This window comes from Phoenix dactylifera, chromosome 12, assembly GCF_051530095.1.
Source record: "Phoenix dactylifera cultivar Ajwa chromosome 12, Ajwa_hap1_PhDact_Kaust_v1.1, whole genome shotgun sequence".
In the NCBI taxonomy this organism is placed as follows: domain Eukaryota; kingdom Viridiplantae; phylum Streptophyta; class Magnoliopsida; order Arecales; family Arecaceae; genus Phoenix; species Phoenix dactylifera.
In genome coordinates, this window is record NC_143201.1 from 18,247,313 (window position 1) to 18,266,639 (window position 19,327).

Sequence of the window (19,327 nt, forward strand, 5' to 3'; positions counted from 1 at the left end):
TATTTTCAAATTCGAAAAGCTCCATATTAATAGCCTATTGTACTTGGAATGAAGACATTGAAATCCTAATCTACCAGCGAATTTGATAGGTTAGAAAATCAACATTTATAGATAAAGAGCTCTAGTCCCTTGCTCCACTTGCATTAAGAAAAGGCTTATAGAGTTTCTCATTACTACTTTGCATAAAACGAAGTAGAGATAGAGAAGATAATTAAATATGCTCAATGAGCTCCGGTAGATTGTTCTAGTGCACTGTAGCCATTGTTGGTTTAAGATATCCTCTAGTATTGGTATAACTCGTGATTTTGCTTGACTATGTATATACTTATATACTGTGAAGAGAATGAAGGGAAACTAGTACTTGATTATTAGTTTTAGTGTTGAGAATTTTTCTTTTACATCATATATATATGTCTCCCATGCAACACAAGGGTGCAAATGTCCTTCGGAGCCGATCTCGCAAATCCTTCGTTTTCAATTATTTTCTCTAAAAGCTGTCTCACTACTAGCATTTCCAAATTCTTTCACTTTTCTTTCCTAACTTTCTTGTTTTACTAAAGCTTTTGCTTACCTTTGCCTCCTAATTCCTTTTGTTGCAACTGCTTATACCATCTCATCTTAATATTGGTTTCTGTACCTCCTTTAACGAGCTCTGTTGTATGTCAATATGGTATAGATTCAAGAAAAGTATGAGAATTTATAAACATCTTCTGATGCCATTATTCCATTTTATTCTGTTCTTATAATTTTTTTTTTTGGTCTTTCGTTTTTCCAAGTGTTTTAAGCAATTTCACAATTCTGAATGGAATCAACATATTTTGGTCGGAAAAGGAATTATTTAATCAAGCAAGCCTTCATGGCGTTCTTGGACATGGCCCTCTCAATTTGACGGTCCCCGCTACAAAATGGAATAAACAAGGCCAATGCATCAAAAGTAGAACAAACCAAGGGGATGGCACGGCCGAGCCGGTTGTTCAGCAAAATCATCAAATTTCTATCCATACTGACAAACCCACACACCTGAAGCTGTTGAATCTCAGAGTCCCCACAGCTCCCTACACATCAAAAATGTCATGAGACCTTTCAAGACTTAGGCCTAGTCACAGTTTGCGCCTTGTGAGAGCTTAAATTCCAAGGAGGCCATCGTCCCAGTGCTCGCGTAGGTGAACTTAGCATCCCTTGTGAGCCTAGAGCACTGTGTCCTCATGCATGGAGCATGGCCCATCTCTTCTCTTTTCTCCAGTCTCCAGGCATGGGCAGCAGAAATGCTCCTCTTTAGGATGAACGCCACCATATAAAACAGTGGAAAAGCTCACACTTTATCAGCGCGAGCAGGCGTGACCCATTAGTCTCTTACGGCACATCCTCCCACCCTCCTCATTCCAGCCTCACTTTAATTATTGGAACCACCACATTCCTTCTTGTTATATTGTCTCACTACATATTTTGTAGGTGCCAAGTTGATGGAGGTAAGTGAAGAAGTTTTGGAGCTTTTTTTTTTCTTGGTGTAAATAAGTTGTCTTTGTAATGGTGGTGAAATTTTTTGATTGCAGAATGCGAAGAAGGGACGGAAGATGCCAGAGTTTGGGAGCTGGAATTGCTACGACGAGGTCCCGGTCGTCACCGAGTACTTCGAGTCGGCGGGGTGGGGACTGGTTTGATCCAAGCTCACCCCCTTGGAGGAGTTGGTGAGGATCTCTTCAAGGTGGTGCTACCGCAGCACCAACAACATCAAAGAAAGGCCGGTATTCTATGCATGGCTCTCATGAGTTGGTTTTCGAGAAATATGATTCTTGCTATGGGTGTTAATGTTGTTGTTTGGTTTACAGAGGAAGAAAGGAGGATGGGGAAGAGAAGGGATGAAGCAGTATGAGAAGGAGATAGGAGGAAGCCAAAGCCGGCGGTCGAGGACTTGTACAAGATACCCCCAGAGCTCTTGCATCAAGCACCTACGAAGGCAAGCGCTGTTTATGAAATGTGATGATACGTGAGCTAGGTTGAGCTGGGCCAATATGGTCACTTTTGGTCCGACTTGGGTTGAGAATGTTTAATTTTCATGCAACACGAACTTTAAGTTCTTCTAACCTAAAGTTGACCCATGTATCTTAGAATATGGATCGGCAAGCTTAACCAAACTCGCATGCCTCTTGAACCAACATGACCCAACTTGAGTTGACTCGACTCAAATGGCATTTGAGCTCGAAATTTCGAAGTCAGTTCGGGTCAAGTTTGAGATGTTAGGTTAATCATGCTAGGGTTGTGTGTTAATTGGATTGGAACCCAAGCAGCCCAAGTGGCAAGCATTCAGATCAGGGAACAAATAATAGCATCCACATTGGGTTTTAGAACTTTCTATGGAACTCTTCTATGAATTTCTGAGTTTTTTCTTTTTCTTGTTTCCTTTTATTTTTTCTTTTGTTGCAGAAGAAGGTGCTGCGGAATTTGTGGGTTGGATGTCTAGGCTTGAACTGCATTGCCTAAGTGGGTTTGGGCTATGGAAGACACAATATAATTCTGTGGTTGCTTTTCATGTTTGCTGTTTGTGCCTCCAATCTTTCCTGCCGTAATTAGAGACGACGTAAGTTAGTGTATTTTAAAGAGGAAATGGAAGAAATTACTTCTTTTTAGACGGTCAACTAGTACTACTTTTATGATTTCAAATAATTGGAGTTCGTCAATCAATAAAGGCAACCATATCTAGCCTTATAATAATTTATCTCATATCTTTTTTTTTAATCCTTTTTTTTTTCCTATGATGAGTCCACCGTGAGTTGCTAGCATCTCGCAAGTCTAACCTAACATCAAAAGTGGAGATAGGGACACGATGATGCTGCCTAGAGAAGCAAAGTTCAAAGTAGCAATCTGTGTCAATCTCTTTCCATTCTCTCCATTGCAATTGAAGCGGCTTTTTATCTTTTCTTTTATCATTGATTTTTTTTTTTTTTTTTTTTTGGTTAGGATAGGTGGATCATACCTGACGGGTATGGATATACCCAATAAAGTCAAAAAATAGGATACCTCGGAGTGCCAAGGGTAACTTCCCATCTCCAGCACACAGGGTACCGTCAGAGTGACAGGCTACATAAGCAGCCACCCAATCCGCAGCTCCATTGGCTTCGCGGTATACATGCTTGGCCTGAAAGGCCCCTTCAACCCTCACTATAGCCCAAATATTTCGAAGCAATAGATGGTCACAACCGTTATTCCTTGGACCCTCCCGGATCCAACTGATAATGGTGGCTGAATCACCCTCCAGGATGATGGACCTGGCCTGTAACATGCACCGGGCATGGTGAAGGCCCACTCAAGTAGCTCTCAGTTCCGCACTCGGAACCGAAGTGTCAAATAACTGACTGCCCCCAGCAGCCACAATCCTGACAGACGAGTTTCGAATAACAAAATCCGCACCTCCCCTCGTGCCACCGTCCAGGACTGACTCAATCTCTGCTTGGTTGCTTGAATTGTTAATTGTATTTCAGTGTAATTCTCAGATAATAAATACGAGAAATTATATTCTACACTGCATGCATACATAGTTGTGTACGCTGCCAATCATAATTAAGCATATTTTGATACGTTATTGTAGAAACGATTGTTTATAATTATTAGCATGCACAGCCACGTGGTGCAGTGTACGTTATAATCTCTCGATGAATAGACGGGTGATACGTGTGTTAAGTGATCAAAGGTCCACATCAGCTTTTTACAGACTGCCACATCAGCAGCAGGAATTGACCACCTCAAAATGCAATTGACCACCTTTATCTAATGGCGAGCAAAATCTCTCACCTCTCCTATTCGAGTCACTTTTCTCGGTGAAACAACGTTCTAAATTATACCCTCGATAGGTGGTGGGGTTTTAAACTATGGACTCATACACAGAAGACAAAAACGAAAAGGAGGGCAGCACTGAGCCGTGCAAAAGTTAAAGTTTCATGCGGTGTTAAAGCAGAACTTTACAAAAGCAGGCCGGAGGAGTTAAATCGAAGGGGTTTTCCAGGTTTTTAAGCTTTGTTAGAGATGAGGACAGTTTTTTTAACAGATTAAAAGGACTTTTTTAAAGTAATTAAGGATAATTGTATCCATGAGTATGCAAACGTCAAGAAGTAATGTAGCTAGTAACGGCATGCAAGCTACTAACTCATGGTTAAGATCGATGTAGTTTCTTTCTTCTTGGAACTGGATTAATCAACCTCAAGTGGAGACGTCTGTCCATTTTATACTTTCCACTGTATTGCTCTACTTGAAAATTTAGAGCCGGTCATACAATTTGATTTGGTAGCATTTTTTTTTTTGAAAGAATATCCAACCTATCCTACGAGGGCTGACTCTAATCAAGATCGAATCCCCAACTAGGATTGCAAATGATTCGAACTGCTCGTAAATAGCCGAGACATGGCTTGGTTAGAGCTCATTCAAGCTCAGCTCGATTAGGAAATGAAAGTGAAGCTCGATGTTTTTGGTTGAAAAGCTCGGCTCCTTGAATGTGATATATCAAAGCCTAATACTCGGCTCATTTCTCCGTCTTTTTGCTCAAGTGGTAAGAGGTGATATTATCCAAACAAGTGCGTGTGCATTCAATAAAATACAAATTAAAAAAAAATATATGTCGAACAGTATAGAGCAACAGATATCCTTAGCATTCATGGCCTTCCACCAGAATATTCCCAGCAAGCCTTTGGTCAAGCTCTCTACAGTCAGTCTTTTCTTGTGACATGCATCCACAGTGAATTAAACCAATCCATGAAGGCATTACAACATTGTTCAAGTTACTTGGTTGATGGCGGAGTAGTGAACTAGGGCTTTTCCAGTGCTCACATATCTCTGCCTAGTTCGTTACACATGAATTCAGGAGAATGTCAGGAAGACAATCCAACTCCTCTAGGAATTCAAGAATATGCAAAGCTTCAATGGTGTAGGCCAAGGCCTGGACAATTGCAGTGGACCGTTGGCGCAGGGGATTTAGCTATTGTTCATTATTTCATGGAGTATTCACTAATGTGCAAATGGAGCTTCATCAATTGCATGGAGCTGCTATCAATGGTTTCTTGCAGCACCCTTCCCTGCCGCTAGGCTTCAGATGTCAGACAGGTAGCTATGAAGGATTTGTTTCATTACTCAGATCAATCCAGCATGCAGGAACATTTTCTTCTTTCCAGTTCCCACCTGAGGGTGGCCGTGATTTCTTTGAGAACCATTTCATGATGGGAGGTGGGGAAGAAGAAAAGAATCATACCAACTTGGAGGTGGTGGCTCAGTGACCGAGCCGAATTCTCTTAAGAAGGTTAGCCATGGCCGTTGGCTTCTAGTTCAAGGGCTACGTGAAGGGGTTTGTACCAATTGCAGGACCAACACAGAACATAAGCTTGTTCTTTTCTTACGTTTAGTTTAGCTTATATATATTAATTATTCTTCTATTTATAACAATGACCTCATCTGGCCATCAAGTTTTGCAAATTTGAGAGAAGCTTAAGTTGTTTCTTCCCCTCGCATGGCCTCATGCGTCCGGGAGTTTTGTAAAATGGGAGGGCTTTTCTAGTTTATAGGTCAAAAAATTCATTAGTTAGTGATATGGAAAAAAATTGAGCTAATGAAAGATCCTGTGTGAAGAGGTGTGGAGCAGCTGAAAGCTTCTAGCATACCTAAACAGTTGTTGGTTGAAACTCCCTGAGCAAGCAACTGCTACTATCAAACCTTCAGCGAATTAAAAGGTTCTGAATTAGGAGAATTAGAGAGGAGTTCATCAAGACAAATGTTTCCGATGCAGTCGTGCTTCTTCTCATCTTTCAATTCTCAACAACCAACTGGTCCAACTGATTGAATCAGAAATCTAGTCCAACCAGTTCACCGGTGCTGTGGTTAAAACAGGGGAGGAAGTAACAAAATTCAAAGAATTCAAAAGCTTTGAAAGCAAGCACAAGTATAACACATGGCAATTGCCTTGATGCAAGGCATTTAAAACCTGATTAGTTTCGATGTCAGAAATCATTATGAATTATCCCTTTTTGAAGGGGTTAGCATGATCATTATGAATTATACCTGCTCTAAAGAAGAAAGCAGAAATTCTATAGAAAGAAGAAGAAGAAGAGAAGAAAGCAGAAAACAATGCACATGGTAACTAGCACACTCAAATTTCACCAAGCGACTCACTCATATAATGAAGCAGCAATATTATTTATATATTTCCAAAAAGAACATTCTTACAATTTTTGGCCAATACAACAATGGCACATTGTCAGTGGCTTAGCATGGTAAGGGACTATACAAAATTACACCCTGTTTCACTCAAGTTCATTGTACACTCTAATAACTAATAAGCACACCACAGTGACCCTGTTTGGCTCTAAAAACATTTTCTAGGAACTATCTAAAGAACAATTCCATGGCAAGACCATGTAATTGGCTGAATAATTTGAAAATCTGGATTTCTTTTCTGAGCAATGTAAATTGGAAATAGGAAAGTGATAGGTATGTACAAAAAATGGTTCTAGCAAGAAGTTCTTATGTGATTTGGTAAGAAGAAAAATCTTGGACCGTGTTACTGTTCTTCCCCCTCCAATCTCCAGTTTTAGACAGAAAAGAAATTCTACCTCACCTTTTACATTATGCTCAAGGACAATGCATGTGGCGCAAGTCATGAACCACATCTGAGGAGCCTCCGAAATGGGCAAAATCAGCCCTGTGTAGATGGTTTGATTGGTTTCTTCTAGAATGGCTTTTTGTATCATTGCATGTGGTCTTGGATGAGAAGAAGTGACATACATGGATCCGGTGGCTTCTGCTTTCAGTTGAGCCACTGCCCATTATGTTTACCAATAATACCACCTCTTTGTTCCTGGTATCTTCACACCACCAATTCTGCGGGATTCCATCAACAAATTCTTCTTGAGTATAGAAATCCTCATGATGCACAGCAACCTCTACTGTTTGTCCAGGCTTGATTACGCCAACTGCCAGCTGGACCTACATAAACCGAGTAATGATAAAGAACTGACAATGCTGAAAACCAAAAAGTAGCAATTGAGAAATAAGAAGGGGCAATGCCAACATGCAGAAAGAAGTAAACTATATGCAGAGCGTATTATCGCCTTTCTCGCAGAAGCATTCAAGAAACCAAACTGACCAATAGCTATAGCTTAAATTTAGATAGGTGAGTGAGTGATAGTTACGACATATGAATCATTTGGTCCACAAGACAGTACAAGTAGAAAACATATTCTGCGTTCTGTCAATCTGTAAAAACCAAGTGCCATATATTCTCATCATGCTATACATCTATTACAATTTAGATTACTGTTCATTATCACTAAAGCAACATTATGAAATGTCCCCTCCGATTTACGTATTGAACACAACTATACAGGTAGAAATGCACTTTAAAGGCAAAATAAGAAAGGTCAGTTTAGGCAAGATCTCAATTGTGCAGTGCCGGTGGCATTTAAAATTTTATTAAACATGAAACTGATTTCAACCTGGTCTCACAACAGGGTCTTCTTGCAGCTGTCATAGCAGAAACGTTTTATGAGCAATCAAAAACTTTCAGACTTCCCAAATCTCCATATAACTCGATGATGTTTCCAGCTTGGCAATATATATAAATTTTTAAGAACATTGGTAAGGTTAAGAATAGCCTATACAAAATGTCTATCTGCCAATAATAATCAATGACAATAAGCACCAAAAATGCATCATGATGTGTAAACAGCTAACGATAGAAGCAGTACCTAAGCTATTAGTATTGGAGAGGGAAAGAATCAGAAATTTAAAGTGGTCCAATTTATAATGAAGTCTGAATATTTAGTATAATTGTAAACTCTGTTGTAGTACATCCAAGGGTGACTTCAACAACAGAGCAGGAATTGTCTGTTATCAGTGCATCACATGTTATAACTAAGTTTGTTGTAGTGGTAGTGGTTAGTAAATTGGAACCTTCCTGGTAATGGTACTGTCAGCACAGTATCTACACATATTGTACTCATACAGCATTTTTGCTATTTCCCTACCAGAGCATAATAAACAAAATTGTCAGTGAAGTGCATGCAACTATTTCCCTATGACTATACTTGTTTTGCTACAAGCACCATAGAAGAGAGAAGGAAACATCAAGACTTAAAAATAGCAAAAGCTCTAGAGGTCCTCCATCTCAAATTGACACTAGTGATGCTGCCCTAGACAAGTAATGATGGAAGCATCATTACTAGCAATAAATGCCAGTCAAGTAAACTGCATTGCAATGCCAAAGAATTAGGTTAGATGTAGTGAGCATGGTCAGGGTAGTCCTGAATGGATCCAGCAACAAGGACCACACAATAAAAGCAATTAACCAAGATTGAGGAACTTGTTTAAGCTCATAGATGGCATGAGTGGAATTTCAAGAACTACTAGGATGATGCTGAAGGCTTGGAATAGTTGATTAAGGGGCTTTTTATATTCATCACAAGGGAAGAGGCTTTTTATGAAACTGAAAGGCATCTAAATATCAAAATGATTAAGGGGCCAATTCCAAACAGGTACAACTATGAAGAAAATACTGTGATGTTTATGTGCATGACAAGGGCAGAGGCTTTTTATACTCATGAGATGCAAAATCTGACTTCTCATGTACATTCCATTAGATATGTGCCTAAAGATTCTATACCGAACTGGCTAGTACAGGGCATACCGAACTGGACCGATCAGCTATCGACACAGTTCGATATAGCAATTCAGTTTGCTAATAAGTCATCCTTGCCCCAACAACCTAGCATTTGATTTGCGGATTCGCCTCTCTCCCTCCCTCAAAACCCTAATGACATCCATCCTTTACTGGCTCGCCACCGCCGCCACCGCCTACGAGGCCTCCCAGGTAAGTCTCTCTCTCTCACTCACTCTCTCCTTCCTAATGATGACAATAGCTTCTCCCTCTCTCTCCCTCTCTCGGCCTCTCGCTCTCTCCCCCCTCTCTCTCCCCCCCTTCCTCTCCCTCTCTCTCCCTCCCTTCCTCTCCCTCTCCCTTCCTCTTTCTCTCTTCATTTCTCTCATTCTCCCTCTCCCTCTTCCTCTCCAGCACTTCCTGTTTCGATACGCCCAAGAATGGCACAATACAGTTCCATGCCATGCCGAACCGATCGCCGGCCGATATGACCTCCGGTGCCGGTTTAGAAAATCTTGGTTGTATGTATAGTTTATGGAGGCCAACTAAGGCCCAGAAAGCAGCCTAGAACATCCTAGCAACCACTTTTTCAACCACCAATCATTTTTCTTAACTCTCATCACTATGGCCTATATTATTGAATTGGTGATGCAGGACCCCCTATGATCATTTATACATAAGGTCCAATTTCCTCCACTAGCTAACATTTTGATTTTTTTTCAACCTGCTAGTAGAATATATGGTGGTGCCACTCTGTGATGGTGCAAAAGGAGTATCCTACTAATGGATTGTGAGTATTTGAGGCCAAACAATGAATTAGAGCAAAAATAAATATTCATAAAGCATGATATGGAATTGAGTTATTTTAATTTTATGAATCAGAAAAGCATACCTCAAGCCATAGTGGAAAGCCAAAGAAAGCTCTTGCAGAAAGTTTCGATGAATTTCCATCATCCTTTTTGGTGGACTGGCCTTCACAAATGATTTCAAAGATAGCTTTGTTTTTCTCACATTTGTTAGTGATTCGAAGGATGGAAGTATCATGGTTTTGCAGGATTATATTGTTTGTGCTAACAATAGTTTCTGGAACTTCAGAAAATTCTTCAAGTAAAGACCTTATTTTCTCATTTGATGCAATTATTTCACCATATTCTTGTCTCCTTATCAATTCATCTACATGAGCAATTTCAACACTGAATATGCACCTGACAGGTTTGTGATCACTGTCTGTTACATCCATGCAAGCTTCGTACCTGATAAATGAAGATGCCATAAGAATTGACAATCTGTGTACATTTTATGTTAAAACTATTGCTAGAAAATATAAACTTACATTGTAATTGAAGAAACTATAGGACACTCTAATGAGCATTCAGCAACTGAAATAGAACGGCTATCACGATATAGTATTCTGTCACACCAAGCAGGAATTCGCTTCTTCTCACTGGAATCATATCCTTCAATGCAATTGATATGTAACTTAAATGTCAATGCCTGTTGTATATGTGTCTCGAAAGAATTCATAACTTATATAGCATCGATGAGCTTATTTAGGCCCATGTACCTTCTTTATATCAGTGAACAGACCTTAATTTATGAAGAATATATTATGAATAGACTTACCTGAAAGACCTGCTTGGTGCCTTTCAAACTTGTATGTGGGAGGAAACTTGATTTTCCCTTCACGCATTCCTTGAAAAACTTTGCCTGCTTTCATTTCTGCTCTAAGCTGATCCTTATCTCTAAGCCAGTCAAAACATCTTTGTGAAACCATGTCCCTTGCTTCATCATAACTGATACCAAAAAGGCGATAATTGAAATCACCAAGAAATACAACCATGTCTGCTTCTGATAACTCAGGTTTTCCATTATCAGATTGAGATCCTGTGGCCTGTCATTACCTAGCTATTGTCATACAAGCTTAAGAGAATCTTTATTTAAAGAATCATACAAAAACTACAAGATCTAGTACATACAATTACTCCACGATGCAATTGAACAGACGTAGCACCAGCTGCACCACATGCAACAAACATGAGTATATTACCGTAAAGCTGCAAAGTTTGTGTCTGAGTGCATGAATAGACATGTTTTATATGTAAATCAATCATGTATGATATGAGCCTGCAGACGAGTTCAGTACCAAACCTGCAGCTCCATGAGGTCCAACAGATGGCCGGCTGAATGCCATTGTTTGATAAACATGATTAAAGTCAGCATTCCGCCGGCTGACAGCTTCCAAATGTGCAGCAAAATGACAGTTCACGAAGCATATTATACGATCATAGACTCTCATCCTCAAACCTACAGCACCCTGCAGACAATTGTTAGCCTATGTGTCAAGTTTATCAATAAATGGACTACAATAAGTCTAGCTGGAAAATAGTTATCTGCAGTCTTGTTAAGAAGAAAAGGCACCAAGTAAAGAAGAGCTGAACTCATTTTCGCATATAGAATAAGCCAAAAATCTAAAACCAATTGAAAGTTGAGCATAACAAATGAACAGAAAAATAATGCTGGCTGCAGAGCAATAAATTCATGGATAATAATATGTAAAAGTAACAAAATGTTATTATATAGCTTTGATATAGTGATATTTTCGGCAAATTTAAAACTATAATCCTCACTGTCTCAATATATTAGCCACACATGAAACATAGAGAGAGTAAGATATATAATTTGAAAAGTGCTTTCAACCTAATCACAATGACTCATAATATAGAAAATGGAATAGAAGAAAATAAATTTAACAATGTGTTCGTTTTTCTTTGTTTTTCTCCTTTGAGAATAATGGCTGGGGCACCACCAATCATCTCAGAGAAATGATGTGAAAGTTACCAAAGACAAAAACAAGGGAAAACACCTCCTGAGTTTTGAACTCGGAATACCCTCCAAAAAGAAGTGGGTTGCCACCACGGGTGTACCCCAGTTTTCTTTATCAATAGATCACTATGCAACTTAAGATTCTCTACTATATCCATTGTAATTTCTACTCTCTTTTCCAAACACAAAGTTTAATGAATGAGAAATCTAATAGACATTCATAACTAGCAGAATTACCAGTCAAAGTTGACTAGCCATCTGCAGATCAGTTGCTCCAAACTATCTGACTGATAATAAAGAAAGAATCAGATGCAAGTCTTGCTCAATATAGAATGTATATGCAACATGGATACTTGAGATATGAACCAATCCTAGCATCCAGGCAGTAATTGAAAAAAATTGGCATGAATAGAAAGAATGCAAAGTATTTTCTCTGCTATAGAGTTTCTTTGATATTATTGCTTCCATGATACAATGGTTTCTACAATACTAGACAAATAATACCAATAAATTTGTTTATTGAAGAGCTTTAACCATTAAAATAACAATGTCTATTGATACATTGAAGAGCTTTAGAACAGCTAGTATCATCAATTCTATGATGGAACCATAAGAAGCATAAGTCATCTATAATGGGAAAAAAGAATTCCTCCTTCCTTTTGCTACCATCCTATTTTTGCAATTTTAAGTATTCTAAAAATCTATACATGGAGAAAGAACCCATAAATTTCATGGCTTTAAACAGACTGAAAAGAAAATGTGATGAATTTTGAATTTTTCAGTGAGATTCATCCTCACACATTCCCTCATTTTCACTTTAACATGTAAACCTTTCCTGTTAAGTACAGGACAACTTTATCTTAGATTTAAATTTCCAGCACAAAGTTAAAACATTTCAACAAATGGGGATCAATTTCAGCCATAGGTCATAAGCATTCGAAAATGAAATTCTTTTTCCATTAAATCATCTAAAGGTTCTCAGTTTTTCTTTTTCTTATTAGATGGAGAGAAAAAACATTTTTTGGGCTAATAGATCAAGCTTCCAGGAAGCATTATCAAAAGGAAACTTGGATTTTGCTATTTTGATTAGATTTAGAAGCATTTCAGTGTCAGTTCCAAGAAAACTTAAGAAAATGGTAAAATTTTCCACCATTTGTTTGTCATAATATATGTATAAATTATTTTGTCCCCAATTTAGAAGACAATTGTTCACAAATAAGGACAATCATATTTGTTTTTATTAATATCCTCAACTTGCATTAGAAGAGCTTTTGTACTAAGAATCTATCTAGGAACCTGGGTTCTTGTTAAGATAGTGATACGACTGCTAATCAAGATGAACAAATCCCGCAGGTGCCATTGCTCAAGCAGAAATCTCCATTACTGATTTTATATAAGGATCCAATTGAAGGCAGAGAAGACAAGTTTTCATGATACCAAAGAAGTCATGAGGATAATTAGAATGACTGCACAAAGATGTCCAAGAATCAAAAGGCAGCGGTATTTAGTTGGTAAAATATCAGCTCCTCTTATTACTATTCTCTCATATGCTTTTTGTTGTTCAAGAGTTGCAATCCTGGTACTAACAAGCAATTCAGACAGCATTGCTCCACGACAGTGCCAATAAATACAGCTTTGCTACATTCCAGAGAAAACTAAAGCAAGAAATAACTTTAAAATGCAAAAGCCAAAAGTCTTCAAATAAACAAATACCTTGTTGCCAATCGCACGCCCAAAGCCACATGGTACCGCTGCAGCATCAACATCACCAATATTTGGCCTAAGATTCTTCCTAGCCCTGAGAAAATTATAATTTAATAAGTTGTATATAGCAGATTGACCAAGATAAAATCATCAGCAGACTAATGTCTAAGGGATACATTTGCAATGTTTAAAACAAAAACAAAAACTATAAAACCAAAATTAAAAATAATAATCTATATGATGATTCCTTCATAAGATATTTATACCATGCAGCAATAAGCAGTCCGGCCAACTGCCTAGAACCAACACGTTGAAAAGATGTTCCCTCATCTAAGGTTTTGCCTATAGTATCCAACCACCATTGCCCATTAGCACTTCCCTCAAGTCCTACCTAAGATCAGTTAAAAAGTCATAAGTGCAAACAATAAAGAACATTCTCCAAATGAAATATCAATGTTATAAGGACTGCTAAAACACCATGTTGGCATGTGAAATCATATTCACCAATGATGTAAACTTAACAATAAACCTTTGAACATAACATCAAAATGAAAGAGTCCACACTTATCATGTCATTAATATAATCCAAATAATCACCATATATTTTCTAAATTCAAGAAGAGATTAGAGAGAGACCTAAACTAATAAGTGTGTCTATATGTATAACATACATATATATACAAAATATGCATACACACACATATGTATAGCTCCGCATAAGACTTTAGGCAAAAGGATCCGTTAAACAAACCCCATATAGTCGGAACAAGGTATAAAAGTTAGAGTTGTTTTCATATTTCGTAGATAAATGATAGACTTGACGTAACAAAACTTTATAGCATGATTACTGCAGTAGATCCTTTTCCTATCAGTAGGCGGAAGAAGAAAAGAAGAGTGATAAATATATGTCTATAATTCTTAACAAGTTATCTATGTTCACTTAGTTACTTTCTTTTATATAGAGCATACAATACATTAAGATAATATCTGTTTCTCACTAATTAAAAAATAGATGTTTTAAAAATAAATAAATTACACAAGGAGAAAACATTTTTATGTTGGAAGAATGATGCACAACAAAATAATGAAGAATATATGTCCATATTTTTCCCAAGTTATACACTTCCCTTGATTAGTTTATTTTGTTTAAATGGATTCAAGTGATATTTTAGCTTACACACCATGATGCTTTCTATTAATGATAAGAAAAGAACCATGTTTATCAGTAGCAACACTGACAGAGTAATCTACTTTTGAATGCAAAGAAATTTATACATGACTTAGGCATATGGAATAAATTAATCACAAGAATTTTATGATTATTTAAGAAGCAATTTTCTTGGAGCATTCAAGTGTACTACTTGAAATTGTGTTAGGAAAAAATCTTGCAGAATATCTCAAGGTTTCCATGCTTAACATCGCATTGAAGTATATGGATGAAAGAACTCCAACAAGATTCTAGCTTATGCACATTGTGCTTATTTTATATAGAAAAAAAACAAGTTTAATAGCTGCAATATAACAGAAAGATCTACTTTAAAAAAAATTAAACAGGAAGGCTTTTATTAAATAAAACAAAGAATGAAAGTTTGTCATGAACATTCTCAATCCACGACATATTTGCAGGTTGATCCTAATTTCGAAGGCCTGGTGAAAGCAATCTGGAAAGAAGGCTTCAATCAGGAAGAAACTACTCAAAAAATATAGTATAAAAAAAACCCAGGATGGAATAAGACTTGTTATATATGTCTATATTTTGCTACTTATGATAGAAGTCATCTTCTCATGTTTGGTCGCAATCGGAAAATAGACAAAAGTTGTGATAAAAAAATGATGCTAAAAAATCTTACAGTTTCTTTGGCAGCAGCCATTGCAAGAAATCCAGCACCCATTTCCACCTCTTGCAACCCAACAACAACTAATCCAACCTCTGATGCTGCACTACCCAACCATGATATGAGCGAATCATGAGATGCCCTTTCCTGTCCAACATTCCAAGTTCCAGCCAAAATTTTAAGATTTTCATATCTTGTATAGGATAACTCCTTATTGGCCAACTCCATTCGCAAGATATCATCTAGAGGTCCAGGAGATGTCAGGTTCCATCCACGAATCCCACCATGATGAGCAAGCGTGAAGATATACGAACTCCCAACAGCCATATTTATAACTGGACTGCTATGTGCAACCCATGATCCAAGCAAATTTCCCTCAAGATCCAAAACCTGAACAATGCCGCTCACATAGCCCACCCACAACCGTGTTCCAAATGCACAAATGCACTGAACAGAAGAAGAATTATGCTGAACCTCTTGTAACCGATTCCCGTTTCCATCCCACTGAATAAGCAAGCCATTTGTGCATCCACTCCAGATCATTCCATCCATTGCTAATGTCAACGCTTTTGTTCTCCTATTGTCTTCCCCAAATGTTCCCTTGACTGCAGCTCTGCGAACAGCATCAGCTGCTCCCATCAGGGCATTCCGAGAACGCTGCAAAAAGCTAACAGAGCCTGATTTTTCCTTCTTCGATGTGGAAACGAATTTTATTTTCATCTCATCCTCTCCATATGAATCCTGTACTGATTGTGCCTCAATTTTCTCCACCCGAGTCTCGACCTGGCCATCTATGCCAAACACTTTCAAAAGATCCCTTGTCCGAGCATCCCTGTGGCATTGTACAGATCTAATTAAGAAGATTATGACATGATGAAGAAACAAAACAATTTACCTAAAATTGTGAGTTAATAGAGATATTGACCCACATAAAAAGAGATACGCAAAAAATCTGCATTTTTTAACAATCAAAAACTAAAAGAAAACTCGTGAAAGACATACCAGAGTGCGAACGATAAGCTAGCAGCAGTCCATACTTTGGACTTCGAATTATCAGATAACATATATCTCACATCTAGAGCAGGCAAGTTGCACACACCACCCACAGTGACCTGGCTCCTTAGGTCAATATATGCCCTCTCAACTAATAAAGCAGCCATATGTCTTTCTTCCATTGGCAGAGAGAGGGATTTTTCAATGGCATCCCAAGGCCAGGCCTTTATAACCCCACCTTCAGAACCTGACCATATTTCACCTGGACATACACAAATTACAAACAACAGCATGATATGCATCAGAACGACTTGCATCACAATCAAAATATTAAAGCTGCAAGTTTTGAATGAGACCGACAGAGAAGATTCTCTCTTTTTATCCTTTTTTTTTGAAAAAACAGAATTCAGCTAACAAAAGATGCAGAAATATGGGAAAATCATACATATGGGAAACTTACTAAATCTAATAAACCAGATGTGAACCAAAATTCCAGTACTGTTTTAACAATGATGGGTTGAGAAGTAGATAAAAATGCTAATTTCACTCCAAAGAATGCATAAGGAATGGTCATGTTGTCATACTTCACCAATGACCATAACCTTAAAGTAACACTCCTGAACATCCGGAAACATCATAAGTTGCCATTTGTTTCCTACCTCACTTTCACTTATATTTATGTTAAGAGAAAAAAAAAATAGAATGCTTGATAGAGGAGGAAAAGCAATGCTTTTCGAATGTTGATTCATAGAATGATTACCATACGAAGTGATGACCATGGAGAGCACAGGAGACCTGATGTGCGCCTGCCACGAAAGCCCTTCTCTAAACTGAGCAGCATTCCCTTCATCCTGCGGAGAAGTTTGGACCGTGGGCTGCTCCATCCTCCACGACCGAATCTTCCCATCCTTGTGCCCGCTCCAAATCAACCCGGTTGCGGTATCCACCGCCAAACACATGGTGGGAGACGTGTGGCAGGACTCCCGGAACGGCGCGCTCTCCTCGTCCCCCCTCCTTGGGGGCCCCGCCGCACCCCACCCGTCGAACACGTTGTCCAGACTCCACACCCGGATGCCGGACTCGGCGCCGGCCCAGAGCTGGCCGCAGCCGCAGGCAATGGTGCGGAGGAAGGAGCCGGCCTGGGTCTCCCGGAGGGGGTGGGGGCGGAGCTCGATGGCGGGGGGGCGGCCCGGGTGCATGGGGGCACGGAGGGGGACGCGGAAGATGCCGTTGCCTCCGCCGCCGCCCATGAATTCCGGCAAGGTGCCGGGGGCGCCGCCGTACTCGGACATGGCGCGCTCGAGGGTGAGGGAGCCGTCGCTGCCGGAGAGGGAACTGCCGCCGCCGGAGCCGAAGGGGTTGCTAAAGGAGCCGCCGCCGGTGACGAGGCCGTCGTGGTGGTGGTGGTGGTGGTGGTGGGAGGGTGGGAGAGGGGGGTGGTGGGAGTGGTGAGGGGCGAAGCGAACGTCGTCGACGGAGTTGGAGTGGTGGTGGTGGGGTAAGGAGGGGAGCGGGGAGGAGTGGAGGTGGTAGTGGGGGTAGGAGAGGGAGCGGGGGGCGTCGGGCGCGGAGTCGAGGAAGGGGTTGGAGGCGTGGTGGTCTTCGAGGCTGTGGTTGCAGAGAGGGAGGAGTACGTTGCGGCGGGCGGAGGAGACGATGGCGGCGTCCTTGCCGAGGGGCTGACTGTAGCTAATGCCTTTTCGCTGCAGCGGGTGGCCCGTCGTCGCCATCTTCGTCACGGCGTCGGCAGCGTCCTCGTCTTCCACCCCTCGCTCTTCCATCTCTTCTTCTTCTTTTATTCTTTCTTCCCGTTTTCTTGTTGTTCTTGAATTCTTGGTGTATTTGATTGTTGACGATTTCTTCTTTTCTTTTGCTAAATGTTTTGGGTTTGGAATTTGGGAGGGGGCAGAGGGGATCCACGGGAGGAGGAAGGCGTCAGCGAAAGCGAACGGAGGGAGAGGGAGGTGGGGATAGAAGGGAGGAGAGGGAAGTGGAGAGCCACGAAGAGAAACGGGGAAAAGAGGAGCGGAGGGTGACGCCGAGGATGAGGGCGACTTTCACGGGGGAGTGGATCGGCGAGAGCCAGGTGGGAGGGTGGCCATTTTTATGTGGCCTTCGGACGCTTTCCCGGTGCCGTCTCTGCTTGTTCGTTACTTTCCGGTTTTTAGTTTTTTTTTTTTTTTTGAAAAAAAACCAGAAACTGGTACAGCACAGATGGCTATTAATTCTTTTTCAAAATTTTAAATTAATAATTGATTTTTAAAAATAGAAATCAGAAAATATAGTTTTGATTTTTTAAAAAAAACAAAAACAGGTAACATTCTCTCACCACCACTGCTGAGCATAGGCTATTATGGCCAAGGCATGTTGAATTTATTAGTTATCATCAATGCCTATTGTTATGGGGGAACTCAGCCACCATGCCCCACGTGACCGGCACGCGCGCCCAAGAAGACTACAGCTGCCCCTTGATCCAGTAACCCGACCCCGAGTCGGATATCTTCGGCTTCGCAGCCCGACCCCGAGTCGGCTACCCCTTGATCCAGCAGTCCGACCCCGAGTCGGATATCTTCGGCTTCGCAGCCCGACCCCGAGTCGGCTGCCCCTTGATCCAGCAGTCCGACCCCGAGTCGGCAATCTCTCGACAACGACAGGCTGTTCCCCTGAAGCACGCCGCGACCCTCTGCTCCACTACTCCCTGCAACGGTCGTATCCGGCGCTGCTCCACGATCTCCTGTAACAGCCGTACAAAGCGGAGCTCCACTACGCCCTGTCATGGCCGTACCCAGCGCTACCCCACGACGCCCTGTAACGGCCATGTCAGTGGCAACTCCATCGTGCCACACGATGACCAACCCCCCAGAAGGACCCCCCAGCCTGGTATATATGCGGCTGGGGGGAGAAGGGGGGAGGTAAGCAAGAACTTCCAGTGCATTCTCTTACTTGCTACTATTATCTCTCCTTCTCCTCCAATCTCCTCTGACTTGATCGTCGGAGGGCCCCCACTACCCCAGTGGTGGTGCGAGGCTTGCTTGCAGGTTTCCCGGTGGAAAGTGGAGCGCAATCAACACCAACCAAGGCAACCCAAACGGAACCCCGTTCACACCGCTGTGCCAATCGTTCTCGGTTTGGACCACCAGCAACAGTTGGCGCTAGAGGAAGGGCCCGAATCTCAGAGCGATCGTAATGGCACGGCGAGGTGGTCGTGGAGCTTCCAATGCCTCCGGTCGCGGGGCCTCTCGCGCCTCCGGCCGGGAGGCCGCTGCGTCTCCAACACATTCTCAGCAACACTCCACCGTTCCACCCCCCATTCAGATGGTCGAAGCCGCTCAGTTCGACC

The 19,327-nt window shown here is 40.8% G+C and overlaps 1 protein-coding gene and 1 long non-coding RNA gene across 2 annotated transcripts; one reads left to right on the plus strand and one right to left on the minus strand.

Moving 5' to 3' along the window:
• Positions 1–660: 660 nt before the first annotated feature.
• LOC149751558 (uncharacterized) lies at positions 661–2,312 on the plus strand. Its single transcript, XR_016398141.1, has 3 exons — positions 661–1,469; positions 1,554–1,741; positions 1,830–2,312. It is a non-coding gene; the product is annotated as an uncharacterized LOC149751558 (long non-coding RNA).
• Positions 2,313–6,155: 3,843 nt separating this feature from the next.
• Positions 6,156–18,061, minus strand: LOC103705731 (type II inositol polyphosphate 5-phosphatase 15-like). Its single transcript, XM_088708746.1, has 11 exons — positions 16,748–18,061; positions 15,997–16,249; positions 15,010–15,826; positions 13,426–13,550; positions 13,169–13,253; positions 10,781–10,946; positions 10,609–10,646; positions 10,256–10,523; positions 9,966–10,089; positions 9,525–9,885; positions 6,156–6,963 (listed from the first exon to the last, which is right to left on the minus strand). The coding sequence occupies exons 1-11, from the start codon at positions 17,766–17,768 to the stop codon at positions 6,610–6,612; spliced, it is 3,612 nt and encodes a 1,203-aa protein (XP_088564872.1). The 5' UTR covers positions 17,769–18,061; the 3' UTR covers positions 6,156–6,609.
• Positions 18,062–19,327: the final 1,266 nt, after the last annotated feature.